The sequence below is a fragment of the Rhinatrema bivittatum genome, chromosome 8 (assembly GCF_901001135.1).
Source record: "Rhinatrema bivittatum chromosome 8, aRhiBiv1.1, whole genome shotgun sequence".
Taxonomy (NCBI): Eukaryota; Metazoa; Chordata; class Amphibia; order Gymnophiona; family Rhinatrematidae; genus Rhinatrema; species Rhinatrema bivittatum.
Genome location: NC_042622.1, coordinates 28,637,957 through 28,665,521, shown reverse-complemented (window position 1 = coordinate 28,665,521; position 27,565 = coordinate 28,637,957). Strand labels below are relative to the sequence as shown.

General features: G+C 43.0%; 1 protein-coding gene across 1 annotated transcript in view; it reads left to right on the top strand.

Annotated features, from left to right (window-relative positions):
- Window positions 1-27,565, top strand: part of PARD6B (par-6 family cell polarity regulator beta) — a 109,326-nt gene that overhangs the window by 14,342 nt on the left and 67,419 nt on the right. Inside the window, exon 2 of the mRNA XM_029612453.1 lies at window positions 1,449-1,671. Coding sequence (XP_029468313.1) covers window positions 1,449-1,671 — 223 coding nt within the window. The remainder of the gene's footprint in view (window positions 1-1,448; window positions 1,672-27,565) is intronic.

Here is a 27,565-nt window from a genome sequence, read left to right as displayed (position 1 = left end):
CCATCAGTGTGACACAGCACTAATTCCTGAGTTCCCTAATCTTTTGGGTCTGATCCAAATCTTCATGCCAGAGCATGTCTGTCATACAAAGCGGATTTACATGCTGGAAACCACCAAAACTGAATGACTAATCCAAGCTTTTATGCAACGCTTAACTCCCTTTTATACAGGGATAAATGCTAGTCTTGAAGGTTTCAATCTACCTCCCTACGTTTTTGTAACTCCTCTTAGTTTCCTATATAGAACATCATCTCACTTGCAAGTATTGGTGGTCAGATATCCTCATATTTTTTTTATTACTGTTTCCCCAAGCTGGGGGATCACACACTTGTGTTTAGCTGAATGCACTAATAAGAGAAACAGCCCATTGTATTGTAAGGGGGTGATAAGTAGTAAGATCACTCTTTTTCTCTCTCCCTTCCCGAGTTATTCATCTTCTTGCATTGCCAGTACTCCTGTGGGCTCCCCTGTGTCTCAGCGCGCTCTTGTTTAGTGTGAGCCACTTAGTATCTGTACTCCTGCACTGTCCAGTGATCAGCATGAGCAGTGCATGGCTCACGTTTCCTCAGAGCCACGTGGGGTCCAGAGTCATCCGTTGATGCTGTGACGTCATGCATTCCATGTCTGTGTGTATTCAAACCCATCATCGCACAGGTGGCATGAGATCACTGGCACAACTGGATGTACACCATAATCTTTAGGAGATAGCAAAAGACCAAGGTGGAGTAAAGAATTTGCACATAAATTAAAAAAGACAGAGAGGAATGTGTGAATTGAGGCAGGTACTGTGGTATCAGTGCAATAACAGAGTGCCACGGTGCCCACCTCCTATGCAGGAAGATTAAATGCATTTGTGTGGTACAAATGAGTCCCCCTCGCTTTTCTCGTTTTCCTTACAACGGCTGTAACCAGAAAATTTCCCCTGGATAGGTTAGCATCGCTGCACTATTCTGGCTGACCTCCAGTTTTAAACATTAGCCTTCAGTTATAGCTTCAAAGAATGAATTTGTGGGACCCTCCTGACACAGCCCCACCTGCAAAAAACACGACCATGTTGGGGGACTGTATTGCTGTTAAAGTTTTCTATAATAAAAAAAAGCTGAGCCAGCATTTCAAATTTTTTGTAATGTTTTGTGTAAGTGTCCCTTCAAAGACAGAACTGTTTCAATTTCAATTCACCATTATTTTTATACATAAGAGATTCATTTTGTTTTCATGTGCTTGTCTTGTCACTTCTGATTTTTGTGTTTCAGGTATTTATACAAATAAATGTATATGTGAATTTGTAAAACTCTGTATTCTGATTTATACAGCTATATCGAGGTTTAATTCAGTTTTGTGTATTAATTTTTACTATTTTGGTAATTCATTGTTAGATAATTATACTGTATTGATATTATATTCCTTTGCTCTTGTCAAACCACTGAAACCAGTTTTATTTATCACAGTTTGGAGCAGAATTCCGTCGCTTTTCTCTGGAACGATCCAAACCTGGAAAATTTGAAGAGTTCTATGGATTACTACAACATGTGCACATGATACCTAATGTGGATGTTCTAGTGGGGTATGCAGACATTCATGGAGACTTGCTGCCTATAAATAATAATGACAACTACCATAAAGCAGTTACCACAGCAAATCCATTGCTTAGGATATTTCTTCAGAGGAAGGGTAAGTACAGTTTGTATGTTTCGTTCTTGCTGCCCCGAAGGCATTTCAGAATTTAATTATCAATAAATCATTTATTTCTTTAATGGTAAGAATACAGGTTATATTTGCATGCATGCATGTAGTTGCATTTTTTTATGCCTGTCTGAAACTACTCCCTTGCAGTCCTTGTGAATGAAGTCTTGACCATTTCTTCTTGACATTCATTTAACATTTGATTCAAAATAAATCAGGTAAAATGCTTTTCTTTTGAAATAATATTTAAAAAAATATAGTATTATGTATTGGGAAAAGTGCATTTTAAATTTTGCAGCTACTCAAGTTTGTAGAAGTAATTGCTCAGGCTTATGTATCCTGTATTCTGTTTCTAATGGCACAGTAGGGGGAGAGGAATTGCTGATGAGCCAGCATTGTCTTCCTTGTCAGCAAATGTTATTTCTTTACATATTCTGGGAGGCTTGACTTGAACTGTCTGTCATTGCTTTATTTCATTTTGTATTACTGAGCAGAAGATGTTTTTCTCCTGCTTAACACTCAGATGACTTGGCAAGAGACTATGTATACAACTGATAAGGTGTGGTGGGTTTTATTTTTGAATTCTTGAAATAGCTTATAAAAAAAAAAAAAAGGCATGTGCAAATGTGACCGTTTCCACCTGTTGAGTGAAAATGTTCTGTTTTGCTGATGATTAAGAAGGCATTGAGTACTGAATGTGACTCTGTTGCATGTCAGTTAGAGGTTTGCTCGCACAATAGTTCAGCTGTTTCAAGATGATTATTTCCATTCAGTTGCTGATTAGCCTTGAATTCTCTCAGAAGAAACTCTTCTTCCCTTTTATGTTTGTATTTGCATTGAATGTTATTAGAAAGGGATAGCAATTCTAATTCATATTTAAATGCTTGTGATTTTTTTTCTTCCTTCATTTTTACTACCATGGGAAATGGAAATGTCTTTTGCAATTCCAGCATTGATTGAAAGTTTTTCTTCACTCTTGCAAAGATACTCAAGCCACATAATTGCAACTTTTTAGTTATTTCCTTTGCTATTTTAATTTTTTTGTTTAAAAAAAAATTTGAAGCCATTTTTAACCATACAATATCTTTAATCATCTGCACTTTGTCTACTATTTTTAACTTTAAATCAGCAGTATTGTCTAGAGTCTTAACACATAAATTTGCCTGTTTTTTGGTTTTGTTGCTTTTTCTTTTGGTTCCCTCTACATGGAGTGACTACTTGTACATTTCTTGTACTCAGTGGTGTGCACATAAGAACATGAGAAATGCCATGCTGGGTGAGACCAAGGTCTATCGAGACCAGCAATCCTGTCTATGACAGTAGCGAGTCCAGGTCACAAGCACCCAGCAGCTCCTAAAAAGTAGATCTGTTTCTTGTTACTGACTCCCAGGGAAAGCATAAGCTTTCTTTAGTCTACCTGGCTATTAACGTTTTATGGACTTTTCCTCTAGGAACTTGTCCAAATCTCTCTTAAACCCTATTATGCTGGTCACCTTTACCATGTCCTCTGGCAACAGACTCTGCAACTTGATTCTGTGAAGCAGGAAAAAAATACTTTCTAAGATTTGTTTTAAATCTGTTAGTTAATTTCCTAACATACCTTTTCTTTTATTATTATTTGAAAGGGTAAATAAAACATTCATTTACCTGTTCTAACCCATTCATAATTTTATAAATGATGTCCCGTCTCAGCCTTCTACTTTCCAAGCTGAAAAGCCCTAACCTGTGTAGCCTGTAACCATAAGAGAGCTCTTCCATCCCCTTATTTTTTTTGCCCTCCTCTGCACATCTTCTAGCTCTCTGTCTTTTTGGAGCTGGGTGACTGGAATTGCACAATACTTAAGGTGCACTCGCACCCTGGCTCAATAGAGGCAGTATATTTTCCATTTTATGATAGCCAGCCCATCTTTTTATTTGTAATTCCCCTTCTCAAAGTTCACTTTTCATTGGTTAATATTATATTGGATCTTTTTCATTTATCAGTGTGATGTCTGTTTTGGGAGTGGGAGGAAAAGGTTCTGATAAAGGTCAGTACAGCCACACCCTGATTTACATAAATTCATAATAGATAGGGGTCTTTGTTTTCAGTTTAAACTGATTTTCACCCTTACATTCCTGGATTTTTCCAAAGGTGAAAATCAATTTAAACTGATATTCAACCTGATTTCAGGTTTTTTCAATACAAACTGAGTGTATTGGAAACCCCCCCCCCCCCCCCCACAAAAAAAAACCAACCCAAAAAGTAGCCAGAAGCTAGAAATAAGCTAGGAGCAGTGTATACCGAAGTAAAAAAGTTGAATAGTTCAGCTCATTTACTCACCTTGGAAAGGTGTTGAGGTAGTGTGAATGGGTTTGAATAGCGACCAACAATTGTTAATCAAGAGAGCAGTGAGTCACTCTGGCTGACTAACTGAAGTTAGACTGTTTGTATTTCCTATCCCTCCCACCCCTTGCCCATCCCTTAATTTATAGGCAGGTGCCACTTTAACAAAAAAAAACAAAAACTTTGAGAATTCAATCAGACCCCGGTAGGCCACTACCAGTCACATAGTGAATTCACTAATACATTTAAAGGACGTTAGACACATTCCTACTCCCATAGCAACCTAAAACTTAACTAGGAACTGATCAAAATGGAGATGATGGCAGCAGTCCAGCAGCAAGAGGGGGGCTTCCCAGTCTTTTGCATAGAGTGTCACATGTATGATTTTTTACCCACCGGTGAAAAGTTGTACATGTGCATGCGATGCAAAGAGCTCCTGGCTCTCAGAGAACGAGTCCAATCTCTGGAGGCTAGAGTGGCAGACCTGGAGGAGCTGAGGCAGACAGAGGTATATAGATGAGACCTTCAGGGACATAGTAGTCAAGTCCCAGCTTCAGACTGGCAGCCCTGGAGAGCACCAACCAGGTGCAGCAGGAAAGGATCCTGTAGCAAGGACCTGCTCTCCAGGTGATGCATTGTCCTTTCGCTCTGAGGATATCTCCCCAAGGCCTACTGCCCAAGAGGGAAGGGTTAGGTCGGCCGTCATAGTTGGTGATTCGATTATTAGGAATGTAGGTAGCTGGGTGGCTAGTGGGCTTGAGGATCGCCTGGTAACATGCCTACCTGGTGCGAAGGTGGCGGACCTCATGCGTCACCTAGATAGGATTTTAGACAGTGCTGGGGAGGAGCCGGCTATCGTGGTACACGTGGACACCAATGACATAGGAAAATGTGGGAGGGAGGTTCTGGAAGCCAAATTTAGGCTCTTAGGTAGAAAGCTTAAATCCAGAACCTCCAGGGTAGCATTCTCTGAAATGCTCCCTGTTCCACGCGCAGGTCACCAGAGGCAGGCAGAGCTCCGGAGTCTCAATGCGTGGATGAGACGATGATGTAAGGAAGAGGGATTCAGTTTTGTTAGGAACTGGGGAACCTTTTGGGGAAGGGGGAGTCTCTTCTGAAGGGAGGGACTCCACCTTAACCAGGGTGGAACCAGACTGCTGGCGCTAACCTTTAAAAAGGAGAGAGAGCAGCTTTTAAACTAGAACAAAGGGGAAAGCCGACAGTCGCTCAGCAGCGCATGGTTCGGAGAGAGGTATCTTCAAAGGATACTAATGATGCATTAGAATTAGGGCATCCCAATAGTGAGGTTCCAATAATTAGAAAAATAGTCCAAGTGCCTGTAACTAAAAACTCACCTGAGCTAAAAAATTCTAACTTATCCCTGTCAATTAAAAAGCAGAATGAAAATACAAACAAAAAACAAACTTTGAAATGTTTGTATGCTAATGCCAGAAGTCTAAGAAGTAAGATGGGGGAATTAGAATGTATAGCAGTAAATGATGACATAGACTTAATTGGCATCTCAGAGACATGGTGGAAAGAGGATAACCAATGGGACAGTGTTATACCTGGGTACAAATTATATCGCAATGACAGAGGAGCACCCGGGAGGAGGTGTGGCGCTTTATGTCCAGGATGGCATAGAGTCCAACAGGATAAACATCCTGCATGAGACTAAATACAAAATTGAATCTTTATGGGTAGAAATCCCTTGTGTGTCGGGGAAGACTATAGTGATAGAGGTATACTACCGTCCACCTGGTCAAGATGGTGAGACGAACAGTGAAATGCTAAGAGAAATTAGGGAAGCTAACCAAATTGGTAGTGCAGTAATAATGGGAGACTTCAATTACCCCAATATAGACTGGATAAATGTATCATCGGGACACGCTAGAGAGATAAATGAAGAAAAGATGATTTATATTCAGCATCAACCAACAAGGAATGAATTACATAGTCTGGGTAAACAAATAAGCATGGGAGTGGCTGGCTTGTTACGGCGGTTACTACCCCAAATCAAATAAGCCTGATACTTCACTTTCAATGCACATCCAGCATAGCTCTCTCCTTCAACGGCAGGGAAAATGAAGAAAAGATGATTTATATTCAGCATCAACCAACAAGGAATGAATTACATAGTCTGGGTAAACAAATAAGCATGGGTGTAGCTTGCTTGTTACAGTGGCTACTACCCCGAATCAATTAAGCATGATACTTGACTTGGAATAAGTATCCAGCGCAGCTCACTGCTTCAGCAACAGAGGGAATTAAGTAAAGAGGATTTTTATTCAGACAACCAACAATGGCTGAATTGCACATGCAGGGTAAACAAACAGGAGTAGCTTGCTTATTACAGCGGTTACTACCCCAAACCAATTAGCTAGATACTTCACTTAGATGCAGCTCTAGCATCGATGGTGGGGGTGGAAGGGAATTGGAACCAAAGAGATACCAATAAGGGCCCTGACCTCAGCAGTCAGAGTAACAGATTATGAAAACAAATAGGTGTGAAAGCTTGCTGGGCAGACTGGATGGGCCGTTTGGTCTTCTTCTGCCATCACTTCTATGTTTCTATAATGTTCCTGGATGGAATAAATGATAGCTTTATGGAGCAATTGGTTCAGGAACCGACGAGAGAGGGAGCAATTTTAGATCTAATTCTCAGTGGAGCACAGGACTTGGTGAGAGAGGTAATGGTGGTGGGGCTGCTTGGCAGTAGTGATCATAATGGGGTGGATTTTAAAAGGGCCGCGCGCGCCTAAAGCCCCGGGACGCGCGCAAGTCCAGGGGCTTTCGAAAAGGGGAGGGAGGGGGCGTGTCCGCAGCAGGCGCGAACAAAGTACGCTGGATTTTATAAGATACGCGCGAAGCCTATAAAATCCGGGGTCGGCGCGCACAAGGGGGTTGCACATTTGTGCAACCTGCGCGCGCCGAGCCCAGCGCAGCCTGCCTGTTCACTCCGAGGCCGCTCCGATTTCGGAGCGGCCTCGGAGGGAACTTTTCTTCGCCCCCCACCTTTGCGTGCCTCAGCCGGCAGCCCTGCTCCGTCCTCCGGTCCCAGGGGCTGGTCCAGAGGCCTCGACCACGCCCCCGGGCCGGCGGCACGCCCCGTCGTTTCGGGAAAGCCCCCGGACATGCCCCCTCCTTCCCCTTTTCGAAAGCCCCGGGACTTGCGCGAGCCGGCGGCCTATGCAAAATAGGCGCGCCTTTTAAAATCCGCCCCTTAGAGAATAGCCACTGCCATTAGCAATGGTAATGATAACATGAAATAGACTTAGTTTTTGGGTAATTGCCAGGTTCTTATGGCCTGGATTGGCCACTGTTGGAAACAGAATGCTGGGCTTGATGGACCCTTGGTCTGACCCAGTATGGCATTTTCTTATGTTCTTATGCAGATGCTTTTGAAAGCCTCCGGCCTCTGCTGGAAGCCAGTGTGGGTCAAAGCGCATGCTGTGTTTAAAGTCTCATCCTCCTCCAGTGAAAGTGCTGTCTGGTGCTCTGAATGTGTTTCAGGCAGGCCCTGTTGACCGGCAGCACTTCCCGGCAGGCTCCCTGGCACTGCATAAGAGCAGCAGTGCAGGGCTGCAGAGCACGGGAGCCTCCGTAAGCTGCTGCCTAAGGAGAGAACAGAAGCCTGCAGCCCCCTATGTTAAGGATGAATGCTGTTGCATTGGGGGTGGGGTGGAGAGGAGAGAGAGATGGAGACGCTGCTGAGTGGGTGGGTGGGAGAATCTGTTAATGTTGTTTTATTGTCCTGTCTTCTGTCCACCAAAATAAATTCTATTTACCCACAAAAATGAGTCATTTTTTTTTTTTCAACTGATTTTCTCCTGTTTTTATTCTTTTATAGTAAACCCTGATCAATTCCTGGGAAAAATAAACAAAACCAAAATGAAGGTCCCTAATAAGAGAGTAGCAGAGTTTCTCAGAGCTTTAAAATACCTCCTGGAATTTAATAAAACTCAGATGAAAGGGGCGGGGGGGGGGGGGGCATATCTGCCACCTGAATTATTTCTTAGTATTGTTTCTTTGCATTCTCAGTAAACTTTATTCAAGGTGTTTCTTGCCAAAACTTACAGCAAAGATTTTGAAAGTTGTAGTAGAAATGGGTTCTTTAAACACCTCTCCTAGCTGCCTTGTTACCTGTTAAATTACCTATTTTCTGATGCTGATTAATTTTGTTTTAACATGAAAGGTTATTGACTCCTAAAGCTTGCAGTTTTATTAGGGGCGGTCCTTGCTGTCCTAGAAGGCTTTACTGTGTGTTTCAGGTTTTGGTGGTTGTTTCACTGTCCTCTGGACAGAATTTTATTGTATAAACTTTTTTTTGTAAAACTGCAAGCTTTAGGAGTCAATAACCTTTCATGTTAAAACAAAATTAATATATATATATATATATACCAGGCATTCAAGCAAAGCATATTTACCTACGTATGGTATGTTTGTGCTGGGTACGCTGAGAGTGACATTTGGAATAGCCAAAATACAGTCTGCAGTTCATCATATTTTATGTAATATTGTGTTTTGGTACCCTGTAAAGAATTTGCAGGATCATATTTAGCATCTTTCTGTTCTGTTCACATAATATTAGAAACAAAATTGAAATAAATCTAAAGAGAACCAAAAGGAATAATACAATCTATGCCTTGCTTTTATTGAGGTAGGAACAAGTTGCCAGTTTGAGCTTCGGTGGGAACAGGATTTAAAGGTGTTCAGAAAGGCTTTGTTGTTTGAGGTATTTGGGTGAGGCAGCTTGAGGCAAATTTTACAATTTTGCACATGTATTTTTTGTGTTAGATGTTTGTTTTATATGTTTTATGCTGTATATAATATTTTTATTGTATTTGGTTGTGACTGTTCAGTTGTAATCTGCACTGAATATATTCTTTGGAGTAGCGGAATATAAGAACTTAAATAGTGAATTCTGAGGGGAAAAAAGTCCCTTAAAAATTTGGTAAAGTGAACTGTTTCAACTACTCTGTTCGGTTCTGGAATTGCAGAAAACCTTAACAGTGGAGGGCAATCCATGCACATGGCTAATCTAACAGAGATCCTCCTTACTTTAAATTAGACTTCAGGCTTATGTTATCAAGCTTTAGTGTTTATTTTATAGCACCTGTGGATACTGCTCTGCTGAAGTGCTGGATAATGTTAAGAGACTGATCTGTGGTTGAAGACCTGGTATGCTCAGTCTTCAGATAAATGCTGATTTACATCCTTGTAAATAGTGGATTAGCAAGGAGGCTATTTTTTTTTTAAAGAAGGGATAGTGCTGTGAAAGATTCACAGGAAGGGGAGAGGATTGTGCATAAGAGACAAATTCCAGCCAGAAAAATATATTGGCTAAAGTATGGTACAGGTATATGTTCTCTGTTCTGAAATGATCCTGCTGCAAAATAACCTGTGATCCTTTCCTCCATATTTGTTTCTTTAGGTTATAATATATGCAGAGTGTACAGCCATTGGGGTGGATTTTAAAAAGGCCACGCACTTAAAATCCGGCCTTTATGCGTGTGGCCGGGCCTATCGCCGCTGAGCCTATTTTCAAAAAGGGCCGGTACTGGCATAAGAGCAGGCCTTCCTGAAAGGGGCAGGCCGGGAGGCGCTTTCTGGGTGGGGCAGGGCTAGAGGCACCCTGTACAACAGCCATTTGCCTCTGTGCCTGGGGATTGCGTGCTGGCAGGGTGCTGGCACGTGCAACTTGCTCCTCCTCCTTTGCAGGAGCAAAAGGTAAAATGAAAATAGGGGTAGCTAGGATAAGGATGGGGGATGGGAAGTTCCCTCACAGTCTGCTCCTTAATTGGAGCAGACTGGGGGGAGGGAACTGGGGAAGGCCCTGATGCGTCACCGTGCGAATTTGCCAAAGTATACCCCCCCCTTTGCGCGCACCAACCTGGGATTTTATAAAATGCGCACGCATGTTATAAAATCCCGCGCACATGGATGCACGCACGCGTATTTTTTAAATAATCTACCCCGTTGTGTTAAGTTCAGTACAGGAACCTGAAGGGAATCATTTTTGAACCAGAGTTTTCCCTGGCCTCTTGTCCTATATTTATTTATTTTTATTTTACTGATTTATATTTCACTTTTTCAGCTATTTCAAAATGGGTTATGTTCAGGTACTGTAGAATCTTCCTGTCCCCAGAGGCTTAGAATCATCAAAACGCTATAGGGGTTTTTTGGGGTTGTTTTTTGGTTTTTTTTGTTTGTTTTTTTGCAGAAGAGGAGAGTCATCCCGATAGTGGGGCCTCTCCCCCGAAAACACATCATGGCTTGATGGTGTGTTCATTTGTGTTACAGCTAAATACCGCAACACAAAATACCACGGCAACAAGCCCTTTAAAGGGTGGTGGGGCCACCATTGTCTTAAAGGGCAACTGGCTGCTCAAAAAATAAACCGAGGTTGAGCGGGGTTCATTGCTGACCTCCTTATCAACCCAGGGCCACCGGTCGAGGGGGGCCCCGACACCTCCAAAATTAAAAAAAAAAAAAAAAAAAAAGTTCACAAGGTGAGGATGCAAAGTGCACCTGGCCCCGTGACAGTAATGAGGATAAGGTAGGGGGGCCGGAGGGAGGGGGATCTATGGCTAGTAAGGGGTTCAAGGGGAGGGAGGGCCACCACGAGCTTATTGTCAGCTTTATTTTTTCTTTCCATGGAGTAGTAGCTGCGTCAGCTGGCAGCCTCAGGTTGACCCTCACTCAACTTCCCATTTGGTTGCGGGGTTTGGTTTTTTTTTTAACTTTTGTTTCCCCGCCATGTTAAATGTGCAGCAGGAGCCCGGAACCCGCCGCACATCGAATGCATGCCAGGGTGGAAGTGTTATTTTATCGAGGCTGACCATCTTTTCGGTCAGCTGCAATAAAATATTTGCATAGAATTGCCTAGTAATAGCCTTCTTTGCATTCTTGCATGCAAAGGTGGTCATTGGAATAGGGGAGGGTATCTGGGCAGGGACATGGAAAATATAGTGCATATTGCACGTTATCACTGCGATAGTACGTGATATAACGCACATTAGAGCCTATTAACTCGCCATAAGGCCCTAAAGCAATTTGACCATGTAACTTTGTACCTGAGGCAGTGTAGGGTGACATGACTTGCCCAAGGTCACAAGGCGAGGCAGTGGGATTTGAATTCTGACTTCCCTGGTTCACAGCCCACTGCTCTAACTACTAGGCTTCTCCTAGTAATTATTTATTGACCCAAAATAAATATAGTGAAACTTTTTACATAGTATAATGAAAAGTTTGGAGATCACAAAAAAGATAAAACTATCTCTTGAGACTCTTTCTCTCAGAAGTCCTGCAGTGATCTTGCCTTTTTGTATTCATTGTCACTTTATTTGGAGTTTTTTCAGCATCTAAATACTATAACACCTGAACATCTCTAAAACCAGCTCCTTCCTTTGTCTACAGCCTGACTTGTGCTGCTTGAGAATCTGTTTTTAGCATCACAGAAGTGAATGCAGCCTTCTCCTGGGTGTGACTTGAGACTGATCACCTTTTGCAATGAATCCCTGTGGCATTTTTGACCAGTCAGGTCAATAAGCCTTCATCTTTATCGACCCAGCATTATTTATTTATTGCCATTTATTAACTGCCTTTTTGAAAAAGATTCACCCAAGACAGTCTACAGTAAGATGAACTGGGGTTAGGCAGGAACACATCTTAACCGTATGAAATGTCTGAGTCCCATACTGAAATGGAACAATGGTAAAGTCACATTGTTAATGTCACTGCTAGGATATGCAGTAAATATCTGGACCATGTTACATTGGTAAATGGTACAAACACTAGCACGCATATAGACTAGGAGCCAGTGCAGACAAATACAGACATGTCACGTTAGTAAATAGTGCGTAAACTGATACACACATATAGATAGTTTTCTATCTGTCGGTTAGATATATCAATATAGATATATAAAACCAGTACCAATAAGCAAAACGTAGTACACACATAGACATAAAATTGGTTAAGAAAAAATTCAACAATAAAAATGATATGATAGGCTTTCTAGCTAGAAGAAATCATGGTATATGTAGCAGGTCTCAGGTGGGGTGTATGTGACTTTATTTGCATTTTCAACAAAAGGCCTGCCAGAAAAGCCAGGTTTTCACCCTCTTTGTGAAAAAAGGGTAGTTCGGGTAATTATAACTCTTCTGGGAGTGAATTACAGAGGGAAGGGATTTCTCCTCCAAGAACTTATCCAAACCTTTTTTAAACTTAGCTAAAGTAACTGCCCTAACCACATCCTCTGCCTACAAATTCCAGAGCTTAATTGTGCGTTGAGTGAAATAATTTTCCCTGCTTAGTTTTAAATGTACTACTTGATAACTTCATGGAGTTGCCCCCTAGTCCTATTATCTGAAAGATTAAATAACCGATTCACATTTACAGGTTCTAGACCTCTATCATACCCCCCCCCCCCCCCAGCCGTCTCTTGTCCAAGCTGAATAGCCCTAATCTCTTTAGCCTTTCCTCATAGGGGAGCTGTTCTATCCCCTTTATCATTTTGATCGCCCTTCTCTGCATTGCAACTATGTGGTGACCAGAAGTGTACACAGTATTCAAGGTGCGGTCTCACCATGGAGCGATACAGAGGCATTATGATATTTTCCATTTTATTAACCATTCCCTTCCTAATAATGCCTAACATTGTGTTTGCTTTTTTGACTGCCCCAGCACACTGAGCCAACGATGTCAATGTATTAACTCCTATGACGCCTAGATCTTTTTTCTGGGTGGTAGGTCCTAATATGGAACCTAACATTGTGTAACTACAGCATGGGTTATTTTTCCCTATATGCATCACCTTGCACTTGGCCACATTAAATTTCATCTGCCATTTGGATGCCCAATCTTCCAGTCTTGCAAGGTCCTCCTGTAATGTATCACAATCTGCTTGTGATTTAACTACTCTGAATAATTTTGTATCATCTGCAAATTTGATTACCTCACTCGTCGTATTCCTTTCCACATCATTTATAAATATATTGAAAAGCACCAGTCCAAGTACAGATCCCTGAGGCACTCCACTGTTTACCCTTTTCCACTGAGAAAATTGACCATTTAATCCTCTGTTTCCTGTCTTTTAACCAGTTTGTAATTCACAGGACGACACTGCCTCCTATTCCATGACTTTTTAGTTTCCTTAGCATCCTCTCAAGAGGGACTTTTGGAAAAACACCTTCTGAAAATCCAAATACACTACAGCCACTGGCTTACCTTTATCCACATGTTTATTAACTCCTTCAAAAAAATGAAGCAGATCTGTGAGGCAAGACTTGCCTTGGGTAAAGCCATGCTGACTGTGTTCCATTAAATCATGTCTTTCTATATGTGCGATGATTTTGATCTTTAGAATAGTTTCCACTATTTTTCCCGGCACTGAAGTCAGGCTTACTGGCCTATAGTTTCCTGGATCACCCCTGGAGCCCTTTTTAAATATTGAGGTTACATGGGCCACCCTCCAGTCTTCAGGTACAATGGATGATTTTAATGATAGGTTACAAATTTTAACTAATAGATCAGAAATTTCATTTTTGAGTTCCTTCAGAACCCTGGTGTGCATTCCATCCAGTCCAGGTGATTTGCTACGCTTTAGTTTGTCAATCTGGCCTACTGCATCTTCCAGGTTCATAGTGATTTGGTTCAGTTCTTCTGACTCATCACTCTTAAAAACAATCTCCGGAACTTGCATCTCTCCAACATCCTCATTAGTAAACACAGAAGCAAAGAATTAATTTAATATTTCCGCAATGGCCTTATCTTCCCTAAGAGCCCCTTTAACTCCTTGGTCATCTTTTAGACCAACCGAGTCCCTAACAGATTTCTTGCTTTAGATATATTTTAAAAAGTTTTTATTATGATTTTTTGCCTCTATGGCCAACTTCATTTCAAATTTTCTCTTCGCCTGTCTTATCAATGTTTTACACTTGACAATGCTTATGCTTTTTCCTATTTTCTTCAAATGGATCCTTCTTCCAGTTTTTGAATGATGTTTTTTTGACTAAAATAGCTCCGGTGGAGCGCACTGTTAACCCGCGATTGGACGCACGTTTTGGACGCGCTAGCTTTACCCCTTATTCAGTAAGGGGTAATAGCGCGTCCAAACCCCCCCCCCCCCCCCGAACCTAATAGTGCCTGCAACATGCAAATGCATGTTGATGGCCCTATTAGGTATTCCCGCGCGATTCAGAAAGCAAAATGTGCAGCCAAGTCACACATTTTGCTTTCAGAAATTAGCGCCTACCCAAAGGAAGGCGCTAATTTCTGCTGGCACCGGGAAAGCAGTAAAAACTGCTTTTCTGTGCACCCTCCGACTTAATATCATGGCGATATTAAGTCTGAGGTCCCGAAAGAAGTTTAAAAAAAAAAAATTGAAATAGGCCCGCGGGTTGAAAACCAGACGCTCAATTTTGCCGGCGTCCGGTTTCCGAACCCGTGGCTGTCAGCGGGCTCGAGAACCGACGCCGGCAAAATTGAGCATCAGCTGTTAAACCCGCTGACAGCTGCTGCTCCTGTCTGAAAAGAGGCGCTAGGGATGCGCTAGTGTCCCTAGCGCCTCTTTTTACCACTGGCCCTAATTTAAATAAATTAACTTACTGTATCGCTCGTATGTCCGCTCTCCCGCGATTTTTACTGTATCGGCCCGAAACTGAGTTAGCAAGGATTGCGTTGCCTCCGGGCTAAGCTGCTCTGCCGCTTCCCAGCTGCTGCAGGACGTTCTCTCTGCCCTTCGGGTATTTCTTCACTAACCTGGGTACCCGCTCCTCGGGGGTCCTTCTGCTCTATTTCAGGTACCTATCTTGGGATACCGGGTACTCGCTCCTCGAGGGCCTGCTCTCCCTAATCTGGTGCCTGCCACTGAACAACTTCTGCCTGCCAGGACCTTCAATGATACAGCTTTCTGCTTCAGTGAATACCAACCCTTTCAGTCTGTCTCACCTTCAGCTTCAGCACTCTGTGTCTACATCCAGGACCTGTCCCTGCTACACCACACTGCCTATTACCTACTCGAGTGAGACTGATCTCCTCTGCTGAGGACCCCTGGACTACTTTACTGGGTTACCTTCACTGCTGCCCGCTCCCCGGGCAGTACCATCGAGCTGTATAATAAATGCAACTTCTCTGTGTCTGAGGGTATAGAGTCTAGCCTAGTACTGTGGTCCCCGTGGGAGTGGCCATCACTGCAGTACCAAAGAATCCACTCCATCACCTCATAAGCATAACACATTGCTAACTCCATGGATTCGGCTCAGCTCACCGCTTTGCGGGCCATTCCGGGCCTGGCCCAGCGAATGTCCGAACAACAGAATTCATTAGACAGCTTGACTGTTGCCTTTAATCAGCTACACGCACAGATGAATGCACCGGCTGCTGCAGCTAAAGAAGTTACAACGCCAGAAGTGACTGTCAAGTCTACAGTACTTCTCTCTGCTCCAACATGCTTTGTGGGTGAAGTTTGGAAGTGTAGAGGATTTATTAATCAATGTTGCATGCATTTTGCTCTGCAATCTAACCATTTCCCTACAGCGTATGCCAAGACCACCTATATCCTTTCGTATATGGACGGAAGGGCACTGGCTTGGGCCTCACCGCTGTGGGAGCGCAGTGACCCGATCCTGAATGATTTTGCCGAGTTTCTTGAACTACTTAAGTCAGTATTTGATGACACTGCCCGGTACTCGATAGCAGGATCAGCTTTGGTTCATCTAAAACAAGGTAACAAACCTTTACCAGATTTCGCTATTGAATTCAAGATGTTGGCTTCTGAATTACATTGGGACCCTAGGTGCCTGAAAGCCCTATTTTTTTTTTTTTTTTGAAGGCCTGAACTCCCAGTTGAAAGATGAACTGGTGACTCGTGAGATGCCAGAGACCTTAGCGGAACTTATGCAGTTTGGCAGCAAAGATTGATTGCCGAATTCGCAACAAAGTTCAAGAGGTCAAGAGCCCCAGAAGACCATTCCAGGGAGAGATTCGTATCCAGTTTGTACCCAGGCCTACACTAACAGGGCCTGCTGCTGGTGAAGAAGAAAAAATGCATTTGACTTTTAAAGAGAGACTAGTCTGAAAGAGGTTGAGACTATGCATGTATTGTGGACAAGCTGGTCATACTGTACAAACATGCCCTATATGTCCGGGAAACTGGCAGACCTAAGTCCTGTGGGAGGACACTTCTTAGGTCTAACTGCACCCTCTCCTCCACTCTCTCTTCCAGTATCTTTAATCTGCAGGCCTTTGGAAAATCAGACCCTTGCCTTAGTAGGCTCTGGGGCAGGGGAAATTTCATTTTGAAACGTCTAGTGGAACGTTTGCGGATCCCTACCAATACTATGACGCCTCCATTACTATTGATCTCTATTCATGGAGAGCCCTTACTGGGTGAAGTAACTCTGCTTACAGAACCAGTGAGTTTGCTTACCGGTGCTCTTCATACGGAGACTATTTCCTTCTTTGTGCTAGAGAAGGCCTTGCATCTGTTGGTACTTGGGCTGCTGTGGCTGCAGAAACACATGCCACAATTCAACTGGACCACTTTGGAGCTTTCACGTTGGGGTCCAGACTGTCATGGCAAATGCTTAATGGAAGTCTCTCCAATACCATGCATGCCAACTACCCTGTTGTTGCCTGTGTTGCTGTCTCAATATGCATCTTACCAAGATGTATTCTCAAAAGAAGCTGCTGATGTGTTACCTCCACACAGATCATACGACTGTGCAATTAATTTGAAGCCAAATATGGAACCACCCAAAGGAAGGGTCAACCCCCTCTCCGTAATGGAGAATAAGGTGATGTCAGAGTACATCCTGGAGAATCTCTAGAAAGGCTTCATAAAACCTATTTATGTCTCCTGCTGGCGCAGGATTTTTCTTCGTGGGGAAAAAAGACGGAACGTTACGTCCGTGCATTGACTACAGAGGTCTGAATGAGATCACCATAAAGACCGCTACCCCTTACCACTCATCTCGAAGCTATTTGATAGGTTACAGGGAGCCAAGATATTCTCCAAGCTTGACCTTAAAGGAGCGTATAATTTAGTTCGCATCCGCTCTGGCGATGAATGGAAAACGGCTTTTAATACCTGGGATGGACACTTTGAATACCTGGTGATGTCCTTCGGCTTGTGCAATGTCCCGGCTGTCTTCCAAAACATGATGAACGATATTCTGCATGATTTACTCTACCAATGTGTCGTCTACTTAGATGACATCTTGATATTTTCTCAGGACCTGCAATCCCATCGGGAAGATGTCAAGAGTTCTGCAGAGACTTCACGAGAATCACTTGTATGCCAAATTGTCTAAATGTGAATTTCATAAAAGATTCCATGCCCTTCTTAGGTTACATTGTCTCAAACAATGGTTTCCAAATGGACCCTCAGATGCTTGAGTATTCAAAAATGGCCACAACACATGGGCCTAAAAGCTCTGACTATTTTTGGGATTTACCAATTACTACTGCACCTTTATTAAAAATTACTCTTCATTGACTGTTCCATTATCAGCAATGACTAAGAAGGGAGCCAACACTGCTACTTGGTCTGTGGAAGCTGTGACTGCGTTCCAGAAGTTAAGATGCCTTTCAAAGCAAACCATGTCTCTGCCATCCAGACCCTATTTGACCCTTCATTGTGGAGGTCGATGCCTCTGATGTAGGTGTAGGGGCTGTGCTAAGCCAGACCGGAGATTCATAGATCTTGCATCCCTGTTCATTCTTTTTCCGACTTCTCACCAGCGGAGAAGAACTACGGCATTGGGGATAAAGAACTGTTGGCAATAAAAATGGCATTTGAGGAATGGCGCCTCTGGCTTGAGGGTACACAACATCAGATTACTGTTTACACTGATCGCAAAAATCTGAAGTATCTCCGCCACGCTCAATGCCTCAACCATAGACAGGCGAGGTGGTCCCTGTTCTTCAACAGATTTGACTTTTTGCTGAAATATCGCCCTGATGACAAGAATGTCAGAGCAGATGCGTTATCTCGCTCTTTCCTCTCAGAGGACGTACCTGATGAACCCCAGCATATTATTGACCCGAAGAGAGTGGTTCTCACAATGCATTCCATGTTTCGCTGCTGAAACCGCTTGTCCTTAGCGAGTTTTCTACCAAGACACCTGAACCTACCCCAGTTGATGCAGAAGACATCAAATATAAGGTTGATGCCATCCTTGATGTAAGAAAGAGAGGCAGAGTTTGGGAATACCTCCTGTCATGGGAGGGATACGGACCAGAAGAAAATTCTTGGGAACCATTGGCTGATATCATGGACAAAGAGATGCTTCGTCAATTTCATCGATCGTATCCTCAAAAACCTAGACCGGTAGGGGTTCTGGAGGGGGGCCCTTTGAAGGGGGATACTGTTGCGTCTGTCGGTCTCAGACGGCTTCAACCTCTGTGTCTCACCTTTCTTCCTTCTCTCTCCTCAAGCCTTGGGAAGATGGCTGCTGCCGCGTCTTCTTGCCGCTCTCTCCGGTGTCCCCGGATTGACAACGGCGACTGTGTTCGCCATGATTTTCCTGAGGGCCTCCTAGGGTGCATGCGTGCACGCACGCCACCCACATCTTTAACCACGTCATGGCAGGAACCTCAGGGGCGTCTCCTCCGAGTGACGTAATCACATCCTGGTATTTAGCCTGCCCTTCGTTGCTAACAAACTGAGTTAGCAAGGATTGGATTGCCTCTGGTCTAAGCTGCTCTGCCACTTCCCAGCTGCCGCAGGAAACTGTCTCTGCCCTTCAGGGTATTTCTTCACTAACCTGGGTTACCCGCTCCTCGGGGGTCCTTCTGCTCTATTTCAGGTACCTATCTTAGGATACTGGGTACTCGCTCCTCGAGGGCCTGCTCTCCCTAATCTGGTGCCTGCCACTGAACAACTTCTGCCTGCCAGGACCTTCAACGATATAGCTTTCTGCTTCAGTGAGTACCAACCCTTTCAGTCTCTCACCTTCAGCTTCAGCGCTCTGTGTCTACATCCAGGACCTGTCCCTGCTACGCCAAGCTGCCTATCACCTACTCGAGTGTGAGACTGGTCTCCTCTGCTGAGGACCCCTGGACTACTTCACTGGGTTACCTTCACTGCTGCCTGCTCCCCGGGCAGTACCATCAAGCTGTACAATAAATACAACTTCTCTGTGTCTGCGTGTATAGAGTCTAGCCTAGTACTGCGGTTCCTCACGGGGCTCCTCCCCGTTGGAGTGGCCATCACCGCAGTACCTAAGAATCCACTCCAACACCTCATAACCATAACATCATCCACGTATTGAGACTCCAGAGATCTGCCTGCCTCTGAGGACCTGCACGTGAAACAGGGAATGCCACCCTGGAGGTTCTGGATTTCAGTATGATATCTTATGTTCTTACGTCAACAGTGTCCCCATTGGGGCACTATTATGTTACAACCCTTGCCAAAGTGGGCAATGATAATTAAATACATCTGCTTTGGAAAGTGTACTTAATAAAGCCACATAAGAAAAGTGGCTTTTAATAGCAATTAACAGGGTATCACTCCAGTAAATGAATGGTATTTAAAGTAGATGCGGCTGTCACTTACTTGAATGCCTCAGATTCTACGCAATATTCACTTTCAGATACATCTGCTGGCAGCAATCATCCAAGCTGTTTTACAGCTATAGGATTCAAAGTCATTGCTGTTGTAATCTTTCAGAAACGTTCTCACGTAAATATGGGCAGTTGTCTGATTGATTGCATTGAGGCACGTGGCCATAATGGAATGGATTAGTTGCAGCCTTGTTGGTTTCATTCCTGGAATAGATACAGAAATATAAACAACCTGGAAAAAGTATAGTATATACCCTTTTTTTTTTTTTCTGAACATTTTTACTATTTTAAGCTATCTGAAAAAAAGCTTTAAAAGTGAAGTATCAGGCTTAATTGGTTCGGGGTAGTAACCGCCGCAGCAAACAAGCTACTCCCACGCTTATTTGTGAATGCAAATCCTTTGTCCCACATTTTCTCTTGCCGTTGAAGCATAGAGCAATGTTGGAGTCGCATTAACCGTGTGTATGTTTATTGAATAAGGGTATTAATCACCAGGTAGTAGCCGTCATTCCCGCAAGCCACCCCCATGCCTCTTCTCTTCATTCACATCCTCAAGAATTTATGAATCCACAGTGTTAATCCTAAGCCCCTTTGAAATCCTTAACAATTTTAGTCTTCACCACTTCCTCCGGAAGGGCATTCCAGGCATCCACTACCCTCTCCGTGAAGAAATACTTCCTGACATTGGTTCTGAGTCTTCTTCTCTGGAGTTTTAAATCGTGACCTCTGGTTCTGCTGATTTTTTTGCAATGGAAAAGGTTTGTCGTGGACTTTGGATCATTAAAACCTTTCAAACATCTGAAGGTCTGTATCATATCACCCCTCCTCCTTTCCTCCAGGGTATACATATTTAGATTCTTCAGTATCTCCTCATAAGTCATTCGATGAAGACCATACACCTTTTTGGTCGCCCTTCTCTGGACCGCCTCCATCCTGCCTCTGGCCCTTCAGTGATATGGTCTCCAGAAGTGAGCACAGTACTCCAGGTGAGGCCTCACCAAGGAGCCTGTACAAGGGGATAATCGCTTCCCTTTTCTTACTCGATATTCCTATCTCTATGCAGCCCAGCATTCTTCTGGCTGTTGCTATCACCTTGTCACATTGTTTCTCTGACTTCAGATCGTTAGACACTATCACCCCAAGGTCTCTCCTGCTCCGTGCACATCAGCCCTTCACCCCCCATCAAATACATTTCTTTCGGATTTCCACACCCCATATGCGTGACTCTGCACTTCTTGGCATTGAATCTCAGCTGCCATATCTTCGACCAGTCTTCCAGCTTTTTTAAATCCTGTCTCATTCTCTCCACTCCTTCCGGCGTGCCTACTCTGTTACAGATCTTAGTATCATCCGCAAATAGACAAACCTTACCTTCTATCCCGTCCGCGATGTCACTCACGAAGATATTGAACAGGACCGATCCCAACACGAATGCTTTCATTTTTAAAAATTATGAAGTACACAGGTAAAAAGTTCCCATGGACCATTTCAAGGTGCTGACAATTTGAAAATTGTCCCCATAAAGCACTAATGTTGTCGCCTCATTGCTGAAATTTATGGCAAGTACAGAACATGCAAAAAAAAAAAAAAAGAATTGGCAGGTTTATTTTTAAAAAAGGAACCTGCAAAAATAATTTGTGTGATCTTCCATTCGGCAGTTTCTCAGTCAGTGGCATTTCTGAGACCCTCTTGCTTTTCTAAAGATTGTGGGCTAAGGGCACACAGTTGTTAACTTGGTTCATGGTAGTTTTTGCAGAGGATCAGCGTGATAATGTGGCCTATCTACCTGCCAAATGCCATACATTTTTAATTTTTGGAAGAGTAGCAGGGATTTTTTTTTTGTCTGTTTTAAAACTGATTCTGCAAATCATGCTCCACTTATTCATTGCATAGGTAAAATGTGATCTGAGTAGCAGGCCTTGCTACTTTATAATGACCACATATTAAAATATGCACTTTGTGAATCACCGCACCTCCTTGATGTGCCAAATCATTTATTAGCGCAAATGTTCAGTAAAGCATGTATAACATCAAACTAATAAGATCAGTACATGAAAAAAATCAGAAATGAATACTCCGTGATCAAAATGTTTTAACTTATTTTTTAATACAGATCACCATAATTGTTCCAAAATGTTTTAGCATTAATACGGTAATATACATTCCAAATAATTATCTATTTTAAAATAGTCTTTTACCTTACCTTTTAACCATAGCATTCGTTTGGCCTTCCTTTCACACATTAAAAAGGTGAAAGGAAGGCCAGACAGCTACTGACATGGTTAAAAGGTGAGGTGAACGAGGCTATTTTAGCCAATAGAGCTTATTTCAAAAATTGGAAGAAGGATCCATCTGAAGAAAATAGAAAAAAGCATAAGCATTGACAAGCAGGCAAAAAGAGAATTTGAAAATAAACTGGCCATAGAGGTAAAACTCATAATAGTAACTGAAAAAATATATCTGAAGCAGGAAGCCCATGAGAGAGGCAGTTGGACTGTTAGATAATCGAGGAGTTAAAGAGGCACTTAAGGAATTCTTTGCTTTGGTGTTCACTGAAGAAGATGTTTGAGAGATACCTGTGCCAGAAACTGTATTTAATAATGAAGATTCGGAGAAACTGAAACAAATCATGGTGACCATAGAAGATGTAATAAAAGAGATTGACAAGTTAAAGATTAGAAAATCACCTGGACCAGATGGTTTTTACCCCAGAGTTCTGAAAGATCTAAAAAATGAAATCGTAGATCTAGTACTAGTAATTTGTAGCCTATCATTAAGAGAGTCAGTTGTACCTGAAGATTGGAGGGTGGCCAATGTAATAGCTAATCTTTAAAAAGGGCTCCTGAGGTAATCCAGGAAACTATAAACCGGTGAGTCTGATTTCAGAGCTGAGAAAAATCATAGAAGCTATTCTAAAGAACAAAATCACAGAACATAGAGAAAAACATGATTTAATGGGTCCAGCCAGCATGAATTTACACAAGGGAAGTCTTGCCTCACCAATCTGTAACATTTTTTTGAAAGAGTTAATGAACGTGGATAATAGTGAGCTAGTGGATAAAGGGCCTGGTTTTTCGAAAGCATTTACTCGAGTAAAACTGGATTTTACTCGAGTAAATGCACTTTTGAACATTGCTGCAGTATAGGCTATTGAATTGTCCATAGGATTTACTCAAATAAGTGCACTTTACTTGAGCAAATGGCTTTTGAAAATTGCTACGATAGTATGTTAGATTTAAGTGCGTAACTCCTTTGAAAATTACCCCCATGGTGTATTTGGATTTTCAGAAGGTGTTTGACAAAGTCCCCCATGAGAGACTCCTGAGAAAATTAAAAAGTAATAGGATAGGAGACAAGGTCCTATTGAGGATTGCAAACTCGTTTAAAAAAAAAAAAAAAAAAGGAACAGTAGAACTAAATACTCAGTTTACTTAGTGGAGAAAGGTAAATGGTGAAGTGTCTTGATGATCTGTACTGGGACCAGTGCTTTTTAACATATCTATAAATGATCTGAAAAGGAAACGAGCAATGTAATCACATTTGCAGACAGCACAAAATTATTCTGAATTGTTAAATCACAAGCAGATTGTGAGAAAATTGCAGGAGGGCCTTGCAAGACTGGGCATCTAAATGGCAGATGAAATTTAATGTGGACAAGTGCAAAGTGATTCACATAGGGAAAAATATCCCACATTGTAGTTACATGATGTTAGGTTCCATATTGGGAATTACCACCAGAAAAAGAATCGGGGCGTTATCGTGGACTGTACTTTGAAATCCTTTGTGCATTGTGCAGTTAGTCATAAAAGCAAACAGAATGTTAGGAATTATTAGGAAAGCAGTGAAGAATAAAATTGAGACTGTCATAATACATCTGTATTGCTCCATGATGAGACTGCACCTAGAGTACTGTGTGAAGTTCTGATTGCCACATCTCAAAAAAAAAAAAAAAAAGTAGTTGAACTGGAAAAGGTGCAGAGAAAGGCAACCAAAATGATTAAGGTGACTGCTCCCCTATGAGAAAAGGCTAGAGAGTTTAGGGCTGTTCAGCTTGGAGAAAAGATGGCTGAGGTGTGGGATATGATAGAGGTCTATAAAATGAGTGAAATAGAACAGGTAAATGTGAATCTCATATTTTTCTAGCATGTGGATAGATGGATTCAGTGGGTTATGCACCTCTACTAGCAGATGGAAACGGAGCAAGCTGACGTCACAGTATATATAGTCCTACCATGACATCAGTCTGCCAGTATTCTCTGTTCCCAACAGATAGTGGATGTGCATTTCCCTACTGTGGATTGCTTTGAAATTTAGAGGATTAACTCAAGACACAGGAGAAATTAAAAAACATTTAAAAACGTATCTATTTAAGTGTGTTCACAACCCCAGATAACTGAGCCAATACTGATTACATAACCCAAAGAATAATCATAAGTAGTAAATAAACATTTTGTTTTTATTACAACTAGAAGTCAAGTTTCTGCCCATAATAATTTACTGTAGTACTGATGTCGTATTTATTCTATATTATGTTTTTGGTCTAATTTTAATAGGTAGAATTTTTATTTTTATTTTATTTTTATTTTATTTTCATTTATATTATTATTTGTATTTTACTTAGATTGTATTGCCTTTTATCATGAACACTTATTTAATTGACAAATTGGTTTAAATGTATACTGTTTGTTTGACATTTTAAATTGTGTGTGTTTGCTGTAAACCGCCTAGATGGCCAGATCCTGGCCAATTTGCGATATATAAAACCTTTTTTAAAATAAATAAATAGGATCTTTGAATTGCCCCGCTCTCCTGCAGTGATACCTAATGGTCCCTCCTCCAGTTGAGAATTCCTGAGGTGATTTTTGTGGTCCCTCAGATGAGTGCCTTGGTCTGTTAGCTGGTTCTTCAGCTGGTGTAGACTTAGCTGATTTATACAGCTGAAAGGCAGTGGGTGCAGGAAGCAGAGTGTGGCAGTGACTGTATATGTCCTCTCCCCCTGCAGCCGGAGACTGTCTCTCTACTCAGCCAGGAAAAGCTGACCTCAGGTAAGTTTAAAAAAAAGAAAAAAAGTCCAACAGAGTATAGGGATTGTAGGAGGATTTCCTCTGGATCTCTGTAATTGGTTTACTGTTCCGACGTTCATTTCCGCTCCCATGGGGGTTAAGGGACTTGGGCAGCCTGGCGGATTGAGCAGCCCAGGTGGGCTAGGCCCTACGGTTACGCTTCTTGCTGTGTGCCACGTGTAGGCCATGGCAGCATTTTTGTGCGCCTTTTTTCTGCGCGTTTGGCTTCTCTCTGCAGGACTGTCAGTGCGTGCAAGTGCGTCTGGCTGCACATCTGAATTGTGTACCCAGTTTCTTTTGGGTTCTCTGCCTATGCGCACATTCTGGAACATATTAGTTGTGTGCCCAGAGTTAGCGCAGTGACAGTGTGCTTAAGTTTTGCGGCGCATAGCCTTGGGTCGCCTAAATTTTGTGCACCTACATTTTTTAGCCAGAATTCAGCTGGATGCACATCTTCAATCACCTGTTAAGCGTACTGACAGACTAAAGGTGCCTGTGGCTAAGAAACCTAAGCGTCTTTCCCTCCTTGCTGCCTGTCATATTCGGTCATCTCAGCCTGAAGTGCCCTCTAACTTGTGCCAATGCTGCTTTGAGGCTCAGGGAGAATTATCTTCCTCTGATTTTACTAGGCCTGATTCTTCCCAGCCTGATGAGAGGGCCTGGTTAAGGACATATCAGGAAGGGTGCCTGACCTTGGAACTCCCTTGACTGGTTCCCCAGCAGGGGATGGCAGCTCAATGGGCGCCGCACAGTGCCTTCTGATTTTGGCATGGATCCTTCTGTCTTGTCTTGGGTAGAATTTTTTCAAGGACTGCAGATAAGAATCTGGATGGTACTGAGGATGGGGAATTTCCTCCGAGACTGGAACCGTATGGGACTATGTTGCAATTCTTTTATAGAGATGAACTGCCGGCCCTGATTTCCCAGACGTTAAAGATGCTGGGAGTCCTGGGGGCAGATTCCATGTCCGAACCAAAGAAAAATCCCATTTAGGTTTCTTTGCATAAAGCCTCTTGTTTTTCCCCTGTTATGGAAGCCATTCAAGAATTGATTGATCTTGAGTGGGATGCCCCGGAGGCAAATTTCGAAGGGGGTTGGACTTTGGAAGGCTTGTACCCTCTGGATTCAGTGGTGAGAGAGCATCAGCATTTTCTGAAAGTAGATGTGCTTGTATGTGCCATCTCTAATCGGATGTGCCATCTCTAATCGGATGACTATTCCCGTGAAGGGAAGAGCAACCTTGAAAGTTGTGCATGATAGGAGGATTGAGGTCATCCTTAAGCAAGCATTTGAAGCAGTGGCAATGACCTTACAGATAGCTTCTTGTTGTTCCCCGGTGGCTTGCTCTTGTTTGCTGCTCTCTCAGGAGTTTGCAGACTCTGGGATGAATTCCAGGGCAGTAATGGAACCTGCTGCCTTTTTAGCAGATGCGGGCTGCAATTTGGTCCTCACCTCGGCCAGAGGAGTGGCTTTGGTAATAGCGACCAGGTGTCAGTTAAGCCTGAGAAATTGGTCGGCCAATGCAACCTCCAAAGCTAATCTTACGTACTTGCCCTTTAAAGGCTCACTGTTGTTTGGGAGCGAGTTGGAGAAACTGGCCAGTAAATGGGGCGAATCCACGGTTCTTCGATTGCCGGAAGATGATAAGCAATTGCCACGCCTCTTTGGTATGAGGGGTCGTTTCAGGGGTTCCAAGTGTTTTCATCCCTACCGAGGAGCGACCTTTCAGAAGACTCGGCCTTTTGGTAAGTCTTAGTCCTTTTGTCCCAGACAGCCCAAGCGGGGTGCAGACTTGGGTAGTGGTACCTCCCGAGCTTCCCATTGATCGTTTGCTGACCCACCCCCAGGAATAGGAGATAGGGGGACGTCTCTTTTTTTTTTTCAGAGGTAGGTCGAAATCACATTGGGTCAGTAGGTCCTGGAGATAATATGAGAGGGATATGCGCTGGAGTTTCACAGTGTTCCTCGGGACGTGTTCATGGTGCCTCCTTGCAGTAGAAGCAGGCAGTGAAATGTACACTGTCAAGACTCTTCAGTCTGAGGGCTGTGGTTCCAGTACTCGTGTCTCAAGAAAATGTGGTTGATTTTCCAATTATTTCATTGTGCCCAAGAAGAAGGGCTCCTTTCGTCCCATCCTGGATCTCAAAGGGGTCAACTGTCATTTGAGGTTGACTCATTTTCGCATGGAAACTTTATGCTCAGTGATAATGGCCATGCAGTCAAGGGAATTTCTGACCTCCTTGGATCTGTCCAAGGCGCACCTTCATATTCCCATCGGATTGGAGCACCAGCGTTTTCTGCGTTTCATGCTGTTGGGGTGCCATTATCAGTTTCGGGCATTGCCTTTTGGTCTGGCCACTGCTCCCAGAACTTTTTCCAAGGTTATACTGGGGGTGGCGGCAGAATTGAGAGAGGATGCGATCCTGGTACACCCGTATTTGGACAACTGGTTGATTTGGGCCAAGTCTCTGGAAGGAAAGCAGCCTGGTGGACCCGAAGGTGATCTCCCTGTTGCAGGGTGTTTGGTTCGACATGAAGCAGGGAAAAGATTTCTTGCCAGAAGCTCATATTCAGAAGTTGGTGACGCAGGAGCGTCTCTTGATGAACACTATACGTCTTATCTTCAGGGACTTTGTTTGATGGCGCCAGTCCTGGAAGTGGTGCCGTGGGCAAGAGCACATATGCGTCCTCTTCAGCGCACCCTGCTGTCTTGTTGGAACCTGCTGTCTCAGAAACCACACCTACCATGTGAATCCAAGTAAATCTGACTGCTTCTGTACTGAGCCTAGTCCAGGGACTCCATTAATTTATGCAAGGCATGAATATGGCATCGACAGGTGAATAATGGACATGGGGTGAGGGGAGATTGACTACTAAATTAAAAAAAAAAAAAAGTGATAATGAAAAGTTCAACTATTTTATT